This window comes from Podarcis cretensis (assembly GCF_951804945.1).
Source record: "Podarcis cretensis genome assembly, chromosome: 3".
Taxonomy (NCBI): domain Eukaryota; kingdom Metazoa; phylum Chordata; class Lepidosauria; order Squamata; family Lacertidae; genus Podarcis; species Podarcis cretensis.
Window position 1 is genome coordinate 39,956,162 of NC_137172.1, and position 16,153 is coordinate 39,972,314.

Genomic DNA, 16,153 nt, shown 5'->3' on the forward strand with positions numbered 1-16,153 from the left:
AGAATTCATCATGCGAAAGGCTGGGCTGGATGAATCCCTAGCCGGAATTAAGATTGCCGGAAGAAATATCAACAACCTCAGATATGCAGATGACACAACCTTGATGGCAGAAAGTGAGGAGGAATTAAAGAACCTTTTATTGAGGGTGAAAGAGGAGAGTGCAAAATATGGTCTGAAGCTCAACATCAAAAAAACGAAGATCATGGCTACTGGTCCCATCACCTCCTGGCAAATAGAAGGGGAAGAAATGGAGGCAGTGAGAGATTTTACTTTCTTGGGCTCCATGATCACTGCAGATGGTGACAGCAGCCACGAAATTAAAAGACGCCTGCTTCTTGGGAGAAGGGCAATGACAGGCCTAGACAGCATCTTGAGAAGTAGAGACATCACCTTGCCAACAAAGGTCCGTATAGTTAAAGCTATGGTTTTCCCAGTAGTGATGTATGGAAGTGAGAGCTGGACCATAAAGAAGGCTGATCGCCGAAGAATTGATGCTTTTGAATTATGGTGCTGGAGGAGACTCTTGAGAGTCCCATGGACTGCAAGAAGATCAAACCTCTCCATTCTGAAGGAAATTAGCCCTGAGTGCTCACTGGAAGGACAGATTGTGAAGCTGAGGCTCCAGTACTTTGGCCACCTCATGAGAAGAGAAGACTCCCTGGAGAAGACCCTGATGTTGGGAAAGATGGAGGGCACAAGGAGAAGGGGGCGACAGAGGACGAGATGGTTGGATAGTGTTTTCGAGGTTACCAGCATGAGTCTGACCAAGCTGCAGGGGGCAGTGGAGGACAGGAGTGCCTGGCGTTCTCTGGTCCATGGGGTCACGAAGAGTCGGACACGACTAAACGACTAAACAACAACAACAACAAGATCCAAGTGCTATGACTGGGGCAGGCGAATTAAGTGGGCCCTCTCAGGGCCTAGGTAGATGTCCAAGGATCCCAGCTGCCCTGCTCTTCATCTGAAGGGACTTCTGACAGAATCAGCAATCCCTCTTTTTGTTGCCATTGTTAGCATTTATTTCATTTATGAGTCACTTCCTGTGAGGCACCCTGAAGCAATATACAACACAGCATTTTTGTTTGTTTTCAGAGTGCATGGGAATGGCTTCTCCTGAGGGTTGCTTTCCCCATCCCATGATTTCTCACCTCAGAGTCCAGATGAGGGGAGGTTAAATATATGTGGGGGAAACCAGTTGTTGATTAATCTGTTTCAGCCAAGAGCAGGAGAACCCTGGTTTGAGTGACATGAGTGCCCACCTCCTTCACTTGTAGGAGTTTTCCTGGAAGCTTTTTATATCCAGCTGTGAGACACGGCTTGCCTAAAAACACAGGAAAGAGCTTTGGCCTTCTACAGAGGCTGCCCACGGGCAAGTGCTGTGTGTGGTCCACTCTCCCAAGCCCAGCAGGCCGGAAGTGCTGGATTTTCCTTGCTTCCTTGCCCGCCGTGCTAATCACCAGGCTTCTGAGAAAGCTCTTCATGTTCCCAGTGCTCTCACTAGCCTTCATCGAGCAGCACCCTGATGGCCGAGCTGCAGAGATGCAACGGCCAGGTGGAAAAGAACAAGATCTGCTCTTGTTGCAGCCTTGGCACAGGGCTGCTGGCTTGGGCCCGCCTAGTGAGACCGGCGTCCGTTGCCAAAGGAGCGCAGGAAAGTGTCCGCTGGTGCTCCACAAGGGCTTGTAAATATTCCAAGTTGAAGGATATTAAGTGCTAGCTTCTTTACCATTAAAATCACCACTTGGAAGTGAACGTTAACAGCTCATTTACTGCAACAGTTGAGGCCAAGGGCTTCTGATCGATTTTTTGAAATCCATGCTTCTGGAGTCCTTCTCCCCCCCCCCCACAGGCTGATCTAGGGGCACAGAGTTTCTGGGGTACCGCAGCAGGTGCCTCAACTATCCAATGGAAGGCAAAGCATGGGGTGGGGTGCTAGATTTTGGCACCACACAGTGTGCCACTGAAATTTGAGACATCCAGGTCCGCCACAGCACCCCCTCCCCCCCCCCACACACATTGCTTGCTAACATGCAGGAGAGATTTGTCTTTCCTCTAGATCTCCTGTTGGATTCCCTTTTCTGGGCCAGGCATGCTCAAAATCTTCTGCATTGAATCTTCAGGCAATAGGTTTCCAGACACTTGGACATGGCATTGTAGAGCTAACATATCATCTACAATAATTAGGTTTTGTGTGTGAGTGTCCTGTTGTGGTTTCCCAAGCTACCATTCATGTTCCTCTAGAGACCCTGGATGTACAGGCAGCACAGCTACAATGGACAGGTGTACGGTTTTGTTTGGTGCCTGCAGGCCACTCCCTCTCTCTGATGCAATCCTTCTCTCAATTTGCTGTCCACGGAGCTATCCTAACACAAGGTACAACCACTTAAACAAGGGGCCTTAATCACCTTGAAGGACAGCATTTCTATGGGCCAGAACGGCACCCGCCCACAAGGCTAGGGCACTGCAATCTCTCCAAGCTTTATAGAAATAAGGAGGAAAGAACAAGAGGTGGCCAAGTGCCTTTGCAAAATATATATATATATATTCTTCACACCATTCCTTTCTCCTCAAAGGTACTTTTAGAAGCTGGAAGGATGACCGAATTGTATGGCCTCAAGGCTGTGAGTGGTGTGAGAGGGAGGAGGTGATGCCCAACCTGGCAAGCCCTTCCCTGCCTTTCTTGAGTCAACCCCTTTCTTCATTAACTCCAATACAGGCTTCTTCCAGAGTTTAAGCCAGCAGGACAACTTTGCTGGAATCCAGCTCACTGGCAAAGTTGCAGATCGCAGTAGGACTGGCAGATAGGAGTCTGGGAGTTCAGCAGGGCTGAGGAAAGAGCTTTCCTGCCACCTAGTGGCTTCTGGATAAAAATCATAGTACCAAGAGAAATTGAACACTATTGAACACTAAAAAATAAATCAATCCCTGGGAGGAGTAACCTTTTGGTAAACAAACAGCCAATCTTGCCCCACTTTACCTACAGCTTTTCTCTTCTTCTGCCAAAACGTGTAAAGGTTACACCTGTAATCTTTGACACTGATCATATGCCACATTTTTACTCCATACATGAAAAATCTTTTTTAGCATGGTAGCAATCTTCTGGAACTCTCTATTTGTATCAGACACACACCTCTGTTGCAGTTTTTTAATGCCTGCTTGTGTGCATTTTTTTATTATTTTACTGAATATACCACTTCTGTAAGCCTCTTAAGACTTTTTTTTCTTGTTATATAAACGCTGCTAAATAAATAAAAGGCATGTTGACATCAAGATACTAGGTGTCAGTTGGCAAACTCTTATATCTGAACTTGGAGTTACAGCTGTTATTATATATTTGCTTTGCAACTGTTATTATATATTTGCTTTGCAACTTGCAATTTGCAACTTGCTTTGCAACTTGCTTTGCGACTTGCTTTGCATCTACCTCAACAAAAATAGTTTTAAATTCTATTTATTTTGCTCCTATTGGTCTGCACACAAACTATTTCTGGAAAATACCTGTCTTCCCCAAATATATAATGCACAGAAGGAAACCTGAAGTTTATAGAAGTTTTCTAAAGGCAGGGAAAACTATTTGGCCTGCAGGCATATATTATTCTTTTGTTGGTTAATGTGTAGATCAAAAAATATCAGAATGGTGTCATGCTGCAGTTTACTTAGCCAGACAGGTGCTGCTGCAAACTAAAGTGTGATGACAAACTGGACTCTCGAAGCTGCTGGGCCATTGCAGCAGCAGACGATGGGGGAACTGGAGATGAAGCCAACCAGGCCTACCAAATTGTGGAGATTTGGCTTTGGAGAGGGGTGGTGGTTAGCAATGCAAGCAGGTGGTTAGCACTGCATTGTATGGTGTGTGTTAAAGTATTCCGTAGATGTTTGAAAGCTTCCCTTTCAAATGACTCCTAGTACGTGAATTTGCTCCCAATAGTTTTTTTTTTAAATCATACCAACACCCACACATACATAGTTTGATATATATATCTCTATTTATTATTTCACATATGTCGCAAATCAGACTGAGGAGGCAGCTCTGCTCTCTGAGCTGAAGTGGTTATAATCGCAGCCAAGTTCTGCAGGAATTCTAAGGCAGCAGGTGGTTGTGGGTCCCTGCAACAAAGCACTAAGGGCACGAGCAGCCTGGATATAGACAGGGGCCATGAAGGGGTTTGGGCTGGTGATGGGGCAGGAGGATATGCTGCATGTGGGTTCCTCACAACGGAGGCAAGAAAAGACCCAGAAGCTGGAAATGCCCTCATGGGAGTGAAGAGTATGATATAAGACAGGAAAGAATGAGAGTACATGGAAGACCTGTAGAACAGGCATAGGCAAACTCGGCCCTCCAGATGTTTTGGGACTACAACTCCCATCATCCCTGACCACTGGTCCTGTTAACTAGGAATGATGGGAGTTGTAGTCCCAAAATATCTGGAGGGCCAAGTTTGCCTATGCCTGCTGTAGAATCTGAACTCACTACTGTTGCTTTTTGAAAAATCCAATTTGGCTGCATCTCACCTAAGCATCTCCTTTCCATTAAGCGGGCTGGGTTGTGCAAAGCTGGCTTGAATGTGCCCTTCAGAAAACTCCCATTTTACATTCTCAAACGGGTAGGGAATTAAGCAGCATGACTAAGGGCTAGACAAGTGAAGAATGCAGCATGGGAATTTGGCAGCCAGAACATTTTCAGTTTTCTTTTGGCAAATTTTAAAGAGAGATGGGGGAGAGATTAACCTGGGAGTGCATTGGCAGTGTTTGGAGAAGCCTGCACATGGAGGTGGCAGAGTAGGGCTTCTAACCCTTACGCCTTCAGCACACGCCTCTCTATCCTGCTCTCAGAGGTACTTGACCTCAGCCCAGAATGGATACACAAAACCCTCACATCCATGTTTTGTTTTATTTGCAGCTTTTGCCTCCGACCTTACTAGGGCATCTTGGCCCTCTCAAAATCTCAGCCTCAGAAACAGAATTTATGCAAAGCAGACTCCCATTTTCTTAATCTGCCCAGTTTAGCTCAGGACACCAAATTCAGAACCCCCTTTCAGGAGCCAGACATGAGGTATGACTTGGGCCAAGTGCTACCTATTACAGGTGCAATCCAAAGAATAACCTCCCTACCACTTGCATCAGGTATTACAACTGACACCAAAATGAGGCAACTGCAATGTTTGTGTATCAAGCAATAACTCAGGTGGCTTTTAAGATCTTCCCTTTCCCCATCTCATACAGCTTTGCTATATTAGGACTCTACCACACCCCACTTTTCTCAATGACGTTTTTAATGGAGAGTGGAGATTCTGATCCATGCTAAAGTAGCACCAAAGGCTGGCAGTTGTTCTGTACTAGTAAATCCAAAGAGAGGCAGCCATTTTGAGAACACGTCACAGTAGAAAACCAATCCTACCTCAGGCTGCCTACAGAGCTAGGCTGGAAGGCTTGCTGAGGGCTGGAACTTCAATTAAGTGGGGATCTTTGTCCTCACCACAGGAAACCGATGGAGAGGTGTAAGAATGAAAGAGGCAGCACTGCATTCAACTACATGTAGCCATTAGCATTAATGAGCAATCTAAGAGCAACACACTCCCCATTTGTATCTATTTTTCCACTCAGAAGAAGGAGAAAGCTAAAAGCATAAAAAGGACTTGGCCAAGGCCACAGAGCAAGTCAAAGGCAGGCATGGGAACGGTCCTCAGAACAATGGACTTCACCCTTTGCTTAGGCTAATCTGTGTATTTACTATACGGTTTTAAAACTATTGTCCACAAGTGCTTCCACAAGGCTTGTAATGATTAGGCAAGCCTGTGCTTACAATTCCAACAAGAAAGCAGGGCCAGGTGCTCCCAGCTGTCACTAACCCATCAGGTGCAAGGAGGCAGAATCCTTCATTCTTAACTTCTTGATCCTTTCACCTGTTAGGGGTACTGCATAAAGTTCAAGTGACAAGGTCCTCCCCAACTCTTGAATGCTTTGGTTTTGCTTTTTTAAAAGGGTTCTTGCCTAAACATGTAACAATGAGATTGAAAGCACTGCCACAGTTGTGATGTTTTCTCGTTTTGAAAATTGGGCCTTTAAAAGCGTGAATTACTTATTTTGAGTACTGGGTCCCAACGATGCAAGAACTCTGATGCTTTGGGTACCTGAAGAAATGTGAAATTATCCAAAGCCCTCTTCTTTCACCAGTGTGCATGCAAGCATCAAGGAGGCTGCAGTGCAGTTCTGAAGAGACTAGTGTGCAAACAGATAACTCTCTCCCACTAATGCCAAATTGCTGCAGTTCAGTGGTAGACAGTGTCTGCTTTGCATGCAGAAAGTGTCAGGTGCAATCCCCAGCATCTCCTAGTAAAAGTGAGAATATACTTGGAGAGACACACTGCCAGTTAGTGTAGAAATGCTGAGCTAGATGGACCAAGGCAGTTTCCTATGTTCCTGTGCCTCCAACCTCCATGGATGTTCTGTGCAAAGTGAGAATGGTGGCACGTGTGGGCAGTGGGGCCTGTTATTGGTCTTGGAAAATCACTGACTTCACCACCCTTTGGCACCAGCTCTGGAGGTCATGCCATCACTGCAGAAAACTCTTTGAGAGTTAAATTAAGGACACAGATCCCTTTTCATCCTGCCACCAAGTTTACTAGAGAAAAGCAGAGCAGGGGATCTTGCAATGCTCAGAGCGGCAAGAGAACAAGCGAGATTTCTGTGCAAGATCCAAATTGCCAGTAGCCAGTGAGTACGGAAAGGCCAACCTTTGAGAAGAAGCAACACAACCCCACCCCTGCCTCCTTTTGATAACTGTGAAGGCAGGCAGGCCCCCTCCTGGCAAAAGGTATAGCTACACTAATGTCTGCATGCAATGGCCCAACATGCACCCATGCGCTTCTCTCATTACCCCCTGATCGCCTAAGTGCTGCTGTTACCACAAGCCACACTCACAGCAGGATAAGAGCTGTTCCTTCTCTGCCCAGCTCCCATAGAAGAGCTTTTTGATCCCTCTAAGTAAGTGATGTAAGGGAGCTTAAATCACAGGGTACCGGCTGTGTCTGTTTCATGGAGGGGGAAAATGGAAGCAGGCTCTGAGCTTGGGAATGAGGAGGTAAGAGGAAGAAATAGGGATAATGGGCCATCCTAGGTCAGTCAGCCTGACGTAAGGGAGGCACTTGGGGCAGCCCAGTCCAAGAGGGTCATCTCAGCAAACGCCTGTCTCTTCTTTAGCCGCACATTGTGAACATCAGCCACTGTGAGGGAAGGAAAGCAAGAGTGAATACACTTGTGAGGGCCCAGAAGGTAGATGGACCATAAACTGCTCCCCGTACCACCTCAATCTGACTCAGGCGTGGCCCAAGATATTTGGCTACCTGAGGCAAAGGACAAGATGGTACCCTACCCAATGAACTCTACTGGATTTAAGTTGAATCTTACTTTAATACAGTCCTCCACCACGTCTGAGGACAATAGACTAGATGAGGAGTTGCAGAACAGGCTTCCAGCAGAAGGGCATAGCTAAGGGACACAGCAGGAACAGCCAGGGAGCTGCCTCCACTGTCTCCCTAGATTTATTAGCTGTCTGAGACTAGCACCTCACTTCGCCATCAAACTAACAAGGCACTAGTCCTTGGACCTTTATCTTCTCTTCCTCCTTTACTATCCATTTTCAACCCATCACCAAAACACAATGGTTCTCTCCACACAACATGGCAAAAACATGGGCTATTCCTCTTCATTCCTGCCACTTCTCCCCATCTAGCCTTCTGCTGTCAACCTTCTCATCCCTTCCAGTTTCTCAGTGGCCAGCCTTTCCAATGAATAGTTTGGTGCAATCAATTAAGTGCCCTCTGCACATTTAACGCATGACAGGAGCTCCAAAAGGGACAGCAGGGCTGCAATATTGTGAACGCACTTTCTGTCACCTTTCAAGTCCTGCCTCAGTTTTCTTACCTCGCCGAGGTTCATCACAGCACTCCCACTGCCTTCAGGATCCAAGCTATTGAAGAATCCTACAGAGTTTTAAGAGAAAACACAAGGTGATCAGTCATTGAAAGGACTTCTGTTCCATCTGATCTCATCAAGATGGTCCCTAAGGAAACTTACAAATAAAGGTTGGAGCAATCCAGATCCTTTTAAATTGAAGTTTTAAATACAAAACAAGTAGGCACTATACAAACATATCTAGGGATGGAGCTCCACAGGCAGACCACCACTTCCAAAATGGCCTGTCCAAGGATGCCTGGAATTGGGCCTCAGCTAAATCCCGTAAGCACTGAACTGATCTTCAATGGCATGTAGGCACAATGAATATTAAAAATGCCTACTCAAAACATTTCCTTGCCTGTTGATTTTTCTTGATGCATTCAGTTGGCGGCCTGCTGGCCAGTGTTAAAATATCCTTCTTGTCATAGCGGTGAGCTATACATGGCTCTTGGCTCCTGACTTATAATGTTCTTACCTAAACCCTGTCAAAATGAGACTTGCCCTTCAAAACCTGGCAAGGAGTTGGTACACTGAGAATCTGTTATATACCAGGAACCAGGATACGTTACATCCTTAGGCGAAACACCATCACACTTCAAAAGCCAAGAGGGGCTCAAATTGATCCTCACTGTTGGCAGAATCTCCATTACAGCAGAAACACTGACAAGCCAAGTGTGTGGGGTGTTATGTCCCCTCTGAGCCCATATAACCACTACCAGAGGAAAGTGATAACCTCTAAGATATTATCTAAGGCCTACCACAAGCAGCAGCCTGTCTGGAGGGAGCTACTTCCTCCCCTTTTCTCCCAAGGAGAAACCCAGCTGAAATTAATAAGGAGTGATAGCTGTGTAGCCGTTACCTATACCCCAAAAGAATAGTTTGTCTGGGATGGCCGTTTTACACAACCAACTGCCACCAATAGAGAAATACAAGTGTGTGCACTTCAGGCCTAAAGGCGTGTTCCTACACGCCGTTGGGCAGACTGCCCAGGGAGATCGCTCCCTTCTCAGGCCCAGCTCCAGAACCACTTACTGAACATCGTCTCCAACTTGACTAAGCAACAGACGAAGTTATCAAAGTCCACGCCCAGTGACTCGTCAGCATAACGTGCCACCACCACTTGGTGCAACTTGTTGTCCAGTTTGAAGCCTGAAAAGGTAGAAATGGGAGTGTTAAACCAGCTTGAAAGAAATGGAGGCCTTCTCTGCCTTAATGAGGTTCAGCATAAGAGTCAAGGCCAAAAAAACTAGTTCAATAAAACTAGTTCAATAACCCCCCCCCCCAGGAGGGGAGGGGAAGAGTGTGAAAACTTGGCTTCTGAAGAGAACAGGGAACAGGATCATTGTATTGGTCTAAGATTGCACCTATATTTACCACACAGATGTTGCCAAATGTCCTTCCTGAATTAAAAAAAAAAGAATGCTGTAGGAGAATTTTCTTTCTCAAATCACAGAATAGTTTTTTCTACCCACATGCAGTTCTGATGAATGCTGCCAAATCCAAAGCTGTTCCAGTAAGGCTATGGCACTAGAAACAAAAGGCCGAACTCCTTCCACACAGGAAGTCTGAGAAGAAGGACCATCACTCCTTCTCAGATGGCATTATTTAGTAGTTCTGTGTTCAGATTCTGAGAAATGAATTCTGCTCCCCCTCCTCCCCCCCCGGCAAAAAAGCCCTGAATAGCAATTAGAAAATAATGGTATTGTATGAGACTAGCATGGATTCAGACTACATAGCACAGTCAAAATATTAGGGTCTGCAGGTGGTAAGGACCCCAGCAACCCACCAGCAAAGTGTTTGGAAACATCCCCTTCCATGCTTACCACATGTTTCCAAAGCCAGACGCATCTCATAAGAGCTCATAGTTCCTGACTTGTCCAGGTCATGCTGGCGAAAGACATTCTGTCATGATAGAGAAAGAAGATGATGCTAAGGTTCTGCTTCCTCCACACACACTCCCTTGCCATCCTTAAGCCCCTTCCTCCCACTGAAGGTTCTGTTGAGCACATCTCTCTCTCTCTCTCTCTCTCTCTCTCTCTCTCTCTCTCACACACACACACACACACACACACACACAAGCCAAGTCTGCTTCTCTTACCAGCCAGGTCCTAATCTTGTTCCACAAAATCTGAAACTCCACAAGGCCCAGGCGAGCACTGCCATCTTTCTGAAGAGCAGAAGAGTCAAGGGAAGACATTAAGTGCAAAAAGGAGGACTTCTAATCCCAAAGTATTGGAGAGGGAGTTGAATAGATGAGGAGAACCCGCTCGCCATCCGTAAATAATCAGTCTCACACCAAAAGAGAGACTGATTATTTACGGATGGCGAGCGGGTTCTCGTCATTTGGTGCCCATGCTCTTATGGACAAATGACCATATTCCCACAAATAGAGGAGGGTGTAAGCTCATTAACTGTTCAGAAAAAAGAAGCCTAGAGATAGTGTTGGCTGGATTCCAGGTTCACCTCACCCACCCTTGTCTTCCAGTTGGACACAAGACAGCCTAATGCGTTTGCAGTTATCAGTGCCACACGTCTGCCAGCTTGGAGCAGCTGCACTTCTGAACTGCTCTGTACAATTGAGTGAAACACTCTATTTAAGCGAGAATAGCAGGTATGCACAGCTAGGAATTGTGCACTAGGCCACAATGATATTGAGTGAATGAGATATACACACACACTTTCACTTCCAAAAAATAAAGAAGAGGGGGAACATGAAATGAAAAGTGAAGTAGAAGAGAAGGGAAAGAAAATTTACATAATGATAGTGTTCTATTTTAGCAAGAAAGGGCTAGCAACAGAAAATATTTCTCCATATTTTTCATTCCAGTACTGAAAAAACAAGGCCCATCTACATCTAGCGATTTTAAGAGGATTTCAAGAGAAAAGAATGTGGCAACAACAGAAGAGATGGGCATATGTTGGCAACAGGAGTGGGAAACCAGATTTTTTAAAAATGTATTAAATTAAATTAATTATTTTTTATTTGTACAGTGGTACCTCGGGTTACGAACTTAATTCGTTCCGGAGGTCCGTCCTTAACCTGAAACCGTTCTTAACCTGAGTCGCGTTTTCACTGATGGGGCCTCCTGCTGCTGCCGGCGCGCAATTTTCATTCTCATCCTGGGGCAAAGATCTCAACCCAAGGTACTACTTCTGGGTTAGCAGAGTTTGTAACCCAAAGTGTTTGTAACCCGAGGTACCACTGTATTAATTTGGAAAAGAAAGAAAGAAAAAACAAGGCCCATCTCATGGTACATTTATCTTGTTGGCTGAATGCTCCCAAGATCTTGACACATTGAAGTGTCTAATGTAAGCACAATCAGACAACTGGCTCCAAAGCACAGCTCACAACACGCACACTAATTACACACGTGTATGAAGAGGGGCATTGCAACAAAATACAGTTGCCTAATACACTTCTGTGAGCAGTGGGGCCATGAGTAAGCCAGAGAATCTGCATTTAACTAACACAGATCGGCTCCCACAATATCCTAAAAATTGCAAGTTACAAGAAGTCTCAGGCCTGCTATATGGCTAGGACAAACTATACACAGAGAGGCTGCACAATCGCAAGCAACCACCTGCCTACAACTAAGAGGAATAAAGAGGCAACTACCTCAAAAGTTGTCCTACTCTGCATTCGTAAATGATGAACACATCATGAGGCCACAGGGGCTCCCTTCACATAGGTAATGGTATACACAACTCCCATCCCTGACCAGAAGCCATGCTGGCAGGAGCTGATGGAAGCTGTAGTACAATATCTAAAGGAAACCATGTTAGCATCTAAGAGGCTCTTCTCTCCCTCCTCACATCTACTTGGAGAAAACAAACCACAATTCCTTGCTTTTTGGTATTTCCAAATCAGTAAGCTAATCACAAATCTTGGGTTTTGGGGAATGAAACGAAGCATGATCCCTGGTGCAGACTTACATGAAGTCAGGGAAAACCATTAACTACAGCTTATTGTGATGGGCAAACTTGGGTCAGTAGGTTTAGGCTATTAAGCTTCATACAAGAACACTCCCCCCCCCCTCTCGCAAAACTACCTTTGCCCGTAGTTCTATGATATGAGCAGATTTCTATCCTTGCCCCACTTTCTTTGACCAAGATAACCCTCCCCATTTCTCCCTTCTCAGCAGAAAGGATACATCCATCAGGTTGACCATGTTACGGCAAGAATCCATGCTGAACCCATCCGTCTTCAGATCTTTGTCTGGCCGAGGGAGGAAAGAGACACACTGTTATTACACTTGGATGTGATGTTCAGAGACACCCACAGCATAGGCCAGGAGTCTGAATAAGAAGTACTTACGTCTGGCAATGACTCTGTTCAGAATAGTTCGGAGCTCAAAGACACTGATTTCCATGTCCTGGAGGAAGGGAGAGAAGGCAGATCATTAGAAGGGCATTGATTTCAGGGGTCCAAAAGCAGCTCATTCCTAACTCCTCAGGCTCTGATCTCACCTTGGGCAGCCTGTCAATGCATAGGAATGAATGGATCACTCTATCTACAATCCATGTTGATTTCACATACATGTCTATTCGTAAGTTCACTGTGCCCTGTTTACACACCAATCTGCAATTCTGTTTGTTTTTTTAATCTACAGCAAAATTAATATTTAAATATGTATTTTATTCCAAAATATGTATTTAAATGCATTTTGCATCAATAAATGGGTTTCTAAACATACAAAACAGATTTATTTACATGTTTTGGTATACGTTTTTTGAGCCAAGAATGGCATCACAAAATTCAAAGCATTGCTTTCTGATTTGAAACTCAGTCCCAGTCCGTTTGTATCAGAATTCAGAAACTAAATTCTTCAAGCATCCCTAGTATTAAGAGATGGTTCTGGACAACACCGAGGAAGGCTAAGTCACTGAAGTAGTCATGGAAATTTGTCCGGACTATGAGCCCTTCAGCCTCAAATTCATATTCCAATGAACTATTGCCATCTTCCTCCAGAGATCACAAGCATGCTTCTGTTCAATGATATTTATCTATTGTGCTTCCCCTCAACTTTCCCTCCATTCTCCAAGTTCTATGTGCATGCCTCTGTCACCCTCATTTCATCTCTACAATACCCCTGTGAGGTAGATGAGGTTGAAGGAAGGCGACTTTGGGGCATCCCTCAGAGAGGTCTCTGATCCAAGTGAAGTCCTCTTTCTACAGTGAACAGGCTCCTTCAACACCTTCTCACTTCCACATTGTCAAAGCCACTGGCGCTACTTTACCTGCTAGCTGCACACAGCACCTGGGGAAGAAACTGACAGGAATGCTGAGTCACAGTACCTACCTCTCCTGCAAGCTGCCGGAACATGTTCTTGAAGTTTTCGTCCACGTCATCCTCAGATATCTCTTCCTGAGGAAACAAAAACCAGGACCAGCAGGTGAAGCACTGCTCTGACTACCTAATTTCCCCTCTAGCTATCTTCAAAAACCACTGACAGCATCTTACACACTCCCATCATTAAATGCTATCTTCTCACTTTCCATCAGCTGGCTTTCTCCCTTCCCTTAATTCTCCATGCTTCATCCCAAGCTGTTTTAACCAACAATGTTTATTTAAAATGTAGCTTTAAGAAGGAGGAACATTGGCGTGAATGGACATTAGCCAAATGCTCAACAAAGTATTTTATTATGTGCAGGTGATTTATACAGTAACCCAAGACTATATTACTGCTTTATGGGGAGCTGTCCTTGGGACTCATCTCAAAGCTTGATCTAGAGCAGATTGCTGCAGTTAGATGGATAATGGGAAAAGGCCAGGTTCAAGCTGTTTGTACTGGTGTACGAAGCCCTGAGCAACTAAGGCCCAGGATACCTTAAGAACCACCTTGCCCCTTTATGTTCCAAGCCAATTACAGAGATCACCCCCCATGGACCAAAGTATTATTTATTTATTGCTTCCTAGCCCAACTTTGGCACTCAAGGTGGCATACATCACTCCCCCTTTAATCTCCACAACAACCTTGTGGGGTAGGCTGAAAGGTCAACCAGTGAGTTTCACGGCCAAGTGGGAATTCGAACACTGCTCTCCCAGCTCCTAATCCAACACTGGAGTCGTGCCTTGAATGTAGCGAGCCCAACTCTATGGAACTCCCTCACACTAGAAATCAGACAGGCATTGTCCCTGCTAAGCTTCACACGTTTAGTTAGAACCATTTTGTTCCAGGAGGCATTCGCACCATGAATACTTGTTTTGGTATTATCATCTTTGATGTTTTAAATTTTGTACACTGTATTGTTTTCACTTTTTGTAAACTGCTTTAAGACCCAGATACAGTGAAATGTGCAGAATACACACACACACACACACACACAAACACTTAGATGCTCTCATAAATAAGTCAGAATTAAAAAAGAGGGAGGTTTGACACTTAAAACTGCCCGTCTTGGGTTGGAGTGTTACCTCATCAGGCAGATCTGCGCTGATCTCCTCATCCAGCTCCCTGGGGAAGAAAGAACAATGTTAGGAAAGCCTCTAGTTCTTAGAAGATGGAGGAGGGCCTGGCAGAAGGGCAAGAGATATGGTAGGACACATCTCCACTTTGACTGTCCCCATTCAAGACAGCAGTCCCAATGGATGTATCTGGAAGTTTGCTGTGCAGCTCACTCAGGCAGCAAAACACGGAAAGCCACTGTGAGGATAAAGACAATGGGTGGAATACAAGTCAGGTCCATTCCTCAACTAGCTTTTGAGTCTTTTGTCCAACATCTAGAGCTCAGATGAGTATCTTCTGCTTTTCTTAACCCCCCAAAAGTCAACTGGCATCTTTACAGAAACATAGCTGAGTCCCGAGGAAAGCTCATACACCCCTTACAAAGACCTAGGAGATGATAGTAGCTCACACCGAAGGCATGCACTCACTCTGTGTCTGACTGCTTCTCCGTGAATACGCGCAGGATGAAGTCTGCTTCCTGGTGAGGCTCAAAGGTGGAGGGCACGATGATGTATTCGCCTGGGGGAAGGCGGATATGGTTGCTCACCTCCCGCAGGTTGATAAAGGTCTCTGAACGCGCCCGAGACTGGTTCCTCAGGAAAAATTCCTTCTTCAGGTGAATACTCTGGCAGCCCTGGTTCTGGAACAGGAAACAGTTCAGGTATATTATACAGGGCGGCAAAGGGGCAGCCACCTCCTTCATCTGATGACAACGGCCTAGGCATCACATGCATATCTAGAAACATACAATCACACCATGCATTTAAAGCACTACAATCCCACTTTAAAGTCTCGTGAAGGCATCTGGCAAACCCATCTAAAATCATGCAACCACCACACATTTACTGATTTTGTTTAATTTGTTGATGCATCCAGTGCAGAATTGGACCCCCCTTTCTAGCTTAGAAACTATACAGCCTGGACCATTTGGTCTGCAGCCATCAAAGAGCTGTGCACAACATTATAGGTCTCTGTTTGCATCAAGCAGGAGGAAGGTACACGTTTCAGATTCCATCCAGAATAGGGAACAGCACTCTGTGGCCTCAACCCATTTCATTCTCGCACACAATTCAGTAATGGGATTTCGGTGGCTCAGGGCATACCTCCTCAGGAACCTGCACACAGAGAGAAAGCAGGCAAAGGTTAGGAATGCACTCCTATTAAGTGATGATGCTCAAAAGGGCACACCAGGAAGCCACATGGGGTTACCTCATAGACTGCAAAGCCAATGGTGTGCATGTCTCCCCCAGCTTTACGTGCTTTCCGCCGGTGCTTTTGCATCAAGGCCACTAAGAAGCTGCAAGCCAATTCATTGTCGTCTGGGTCGTCATCCTCTTCCAAGAGCTTGATTTTGAACTGGGGGTTAATCCAGAATGTGGCTGCAAGGGGGAGAGGGAAGATGGTGCACAATCTTGTGTTTGTTTTGTACTGGTGTGTAGTGACTGTATACCTAGATTAACTGTTTCAGTTTGCTACGAGTCAATAAAAGCCTACAGTCAAGTAACTAGCCTCACAATATACTACAAGGTTATCAAGATTTGAAAGCAACCAGTATTCATCTTGATTTGCTACTTCTTCCTATCTTTCCTCATCTATTTCTTTTTTTACGAAACTACAGTGGTAACCCAAGGTAGTTTTCCACAACTAAGGCATCCAGAGAGGGGGACATCAGGCTACAAATCGTGGCTCAAGCAGAGGCTCCAGGATGGTGAATTTATATATCACACCTCTGCAGAATGTGGGAGTCACT

At 45.3% G+C, this 16,153-nt stretch overlaps 1 protein-coding gene across 3 annotated transcripts in view; it reads right to left on the reverse strand.

The window, feature by feature from the left end:
• Positions 1-3,964: 3,964 nt before the first annotated feature.
• Positions 3,965-16,153, reverse strand: part of CAPN11 (calpain 11) — a 31,450-nt gene continuing 19,261 nt past the window's right edge. For all 3 annotated transcript variants that reach the window (XM_079969246.1, XM_079969245.1, XM_079969247.1), the window contains 12 exons: positions 15,613-15,782; positions 15,507-15,518; positions 14,832-15,043; positions 14,373-14,412; positions 13,257-13,322; positions 12,272-12,329; positions 12,108-12,172; positions 10,055-10,123; positions 9,780-9,858; positions 8,989-9,105; positions 7,924-7,982; positions 3,965-7,223 (listed from right to left, as the gene is read on the reverse strand). In XM_079969246.1, coding sequence (XP_079825372.1) covers positions 7,197-7,223; positions 7,924-7,982; positions 8,989-9,105; positions 9,780-9,858; positions 10,055-10,123; positions 12,108-12,172; positions 12,272-12,329; positions 13,257-13,322; positions 14,373-14,412; positions 14,832-15,043; positions 15,507-15,518; positions 15,613-15,782 — 974 coding nt within the window. In that variant the 3' untranslated portion in view covers positions 3,965-7,196. The remainder of the gene's footprint in view (positions 7,224-7,923; positions 7,983-8,988; positions 9,106-9,779; positions 9,859-10,054; positions 10,124-12,107; positions 12,173-12,271; positions 12,330-13,256; positions 13,323-14,372; positions 14,413-14,831; positions 15,044-15,506; positions 15,519-15,612; positions 15,783-16,153) is intronic.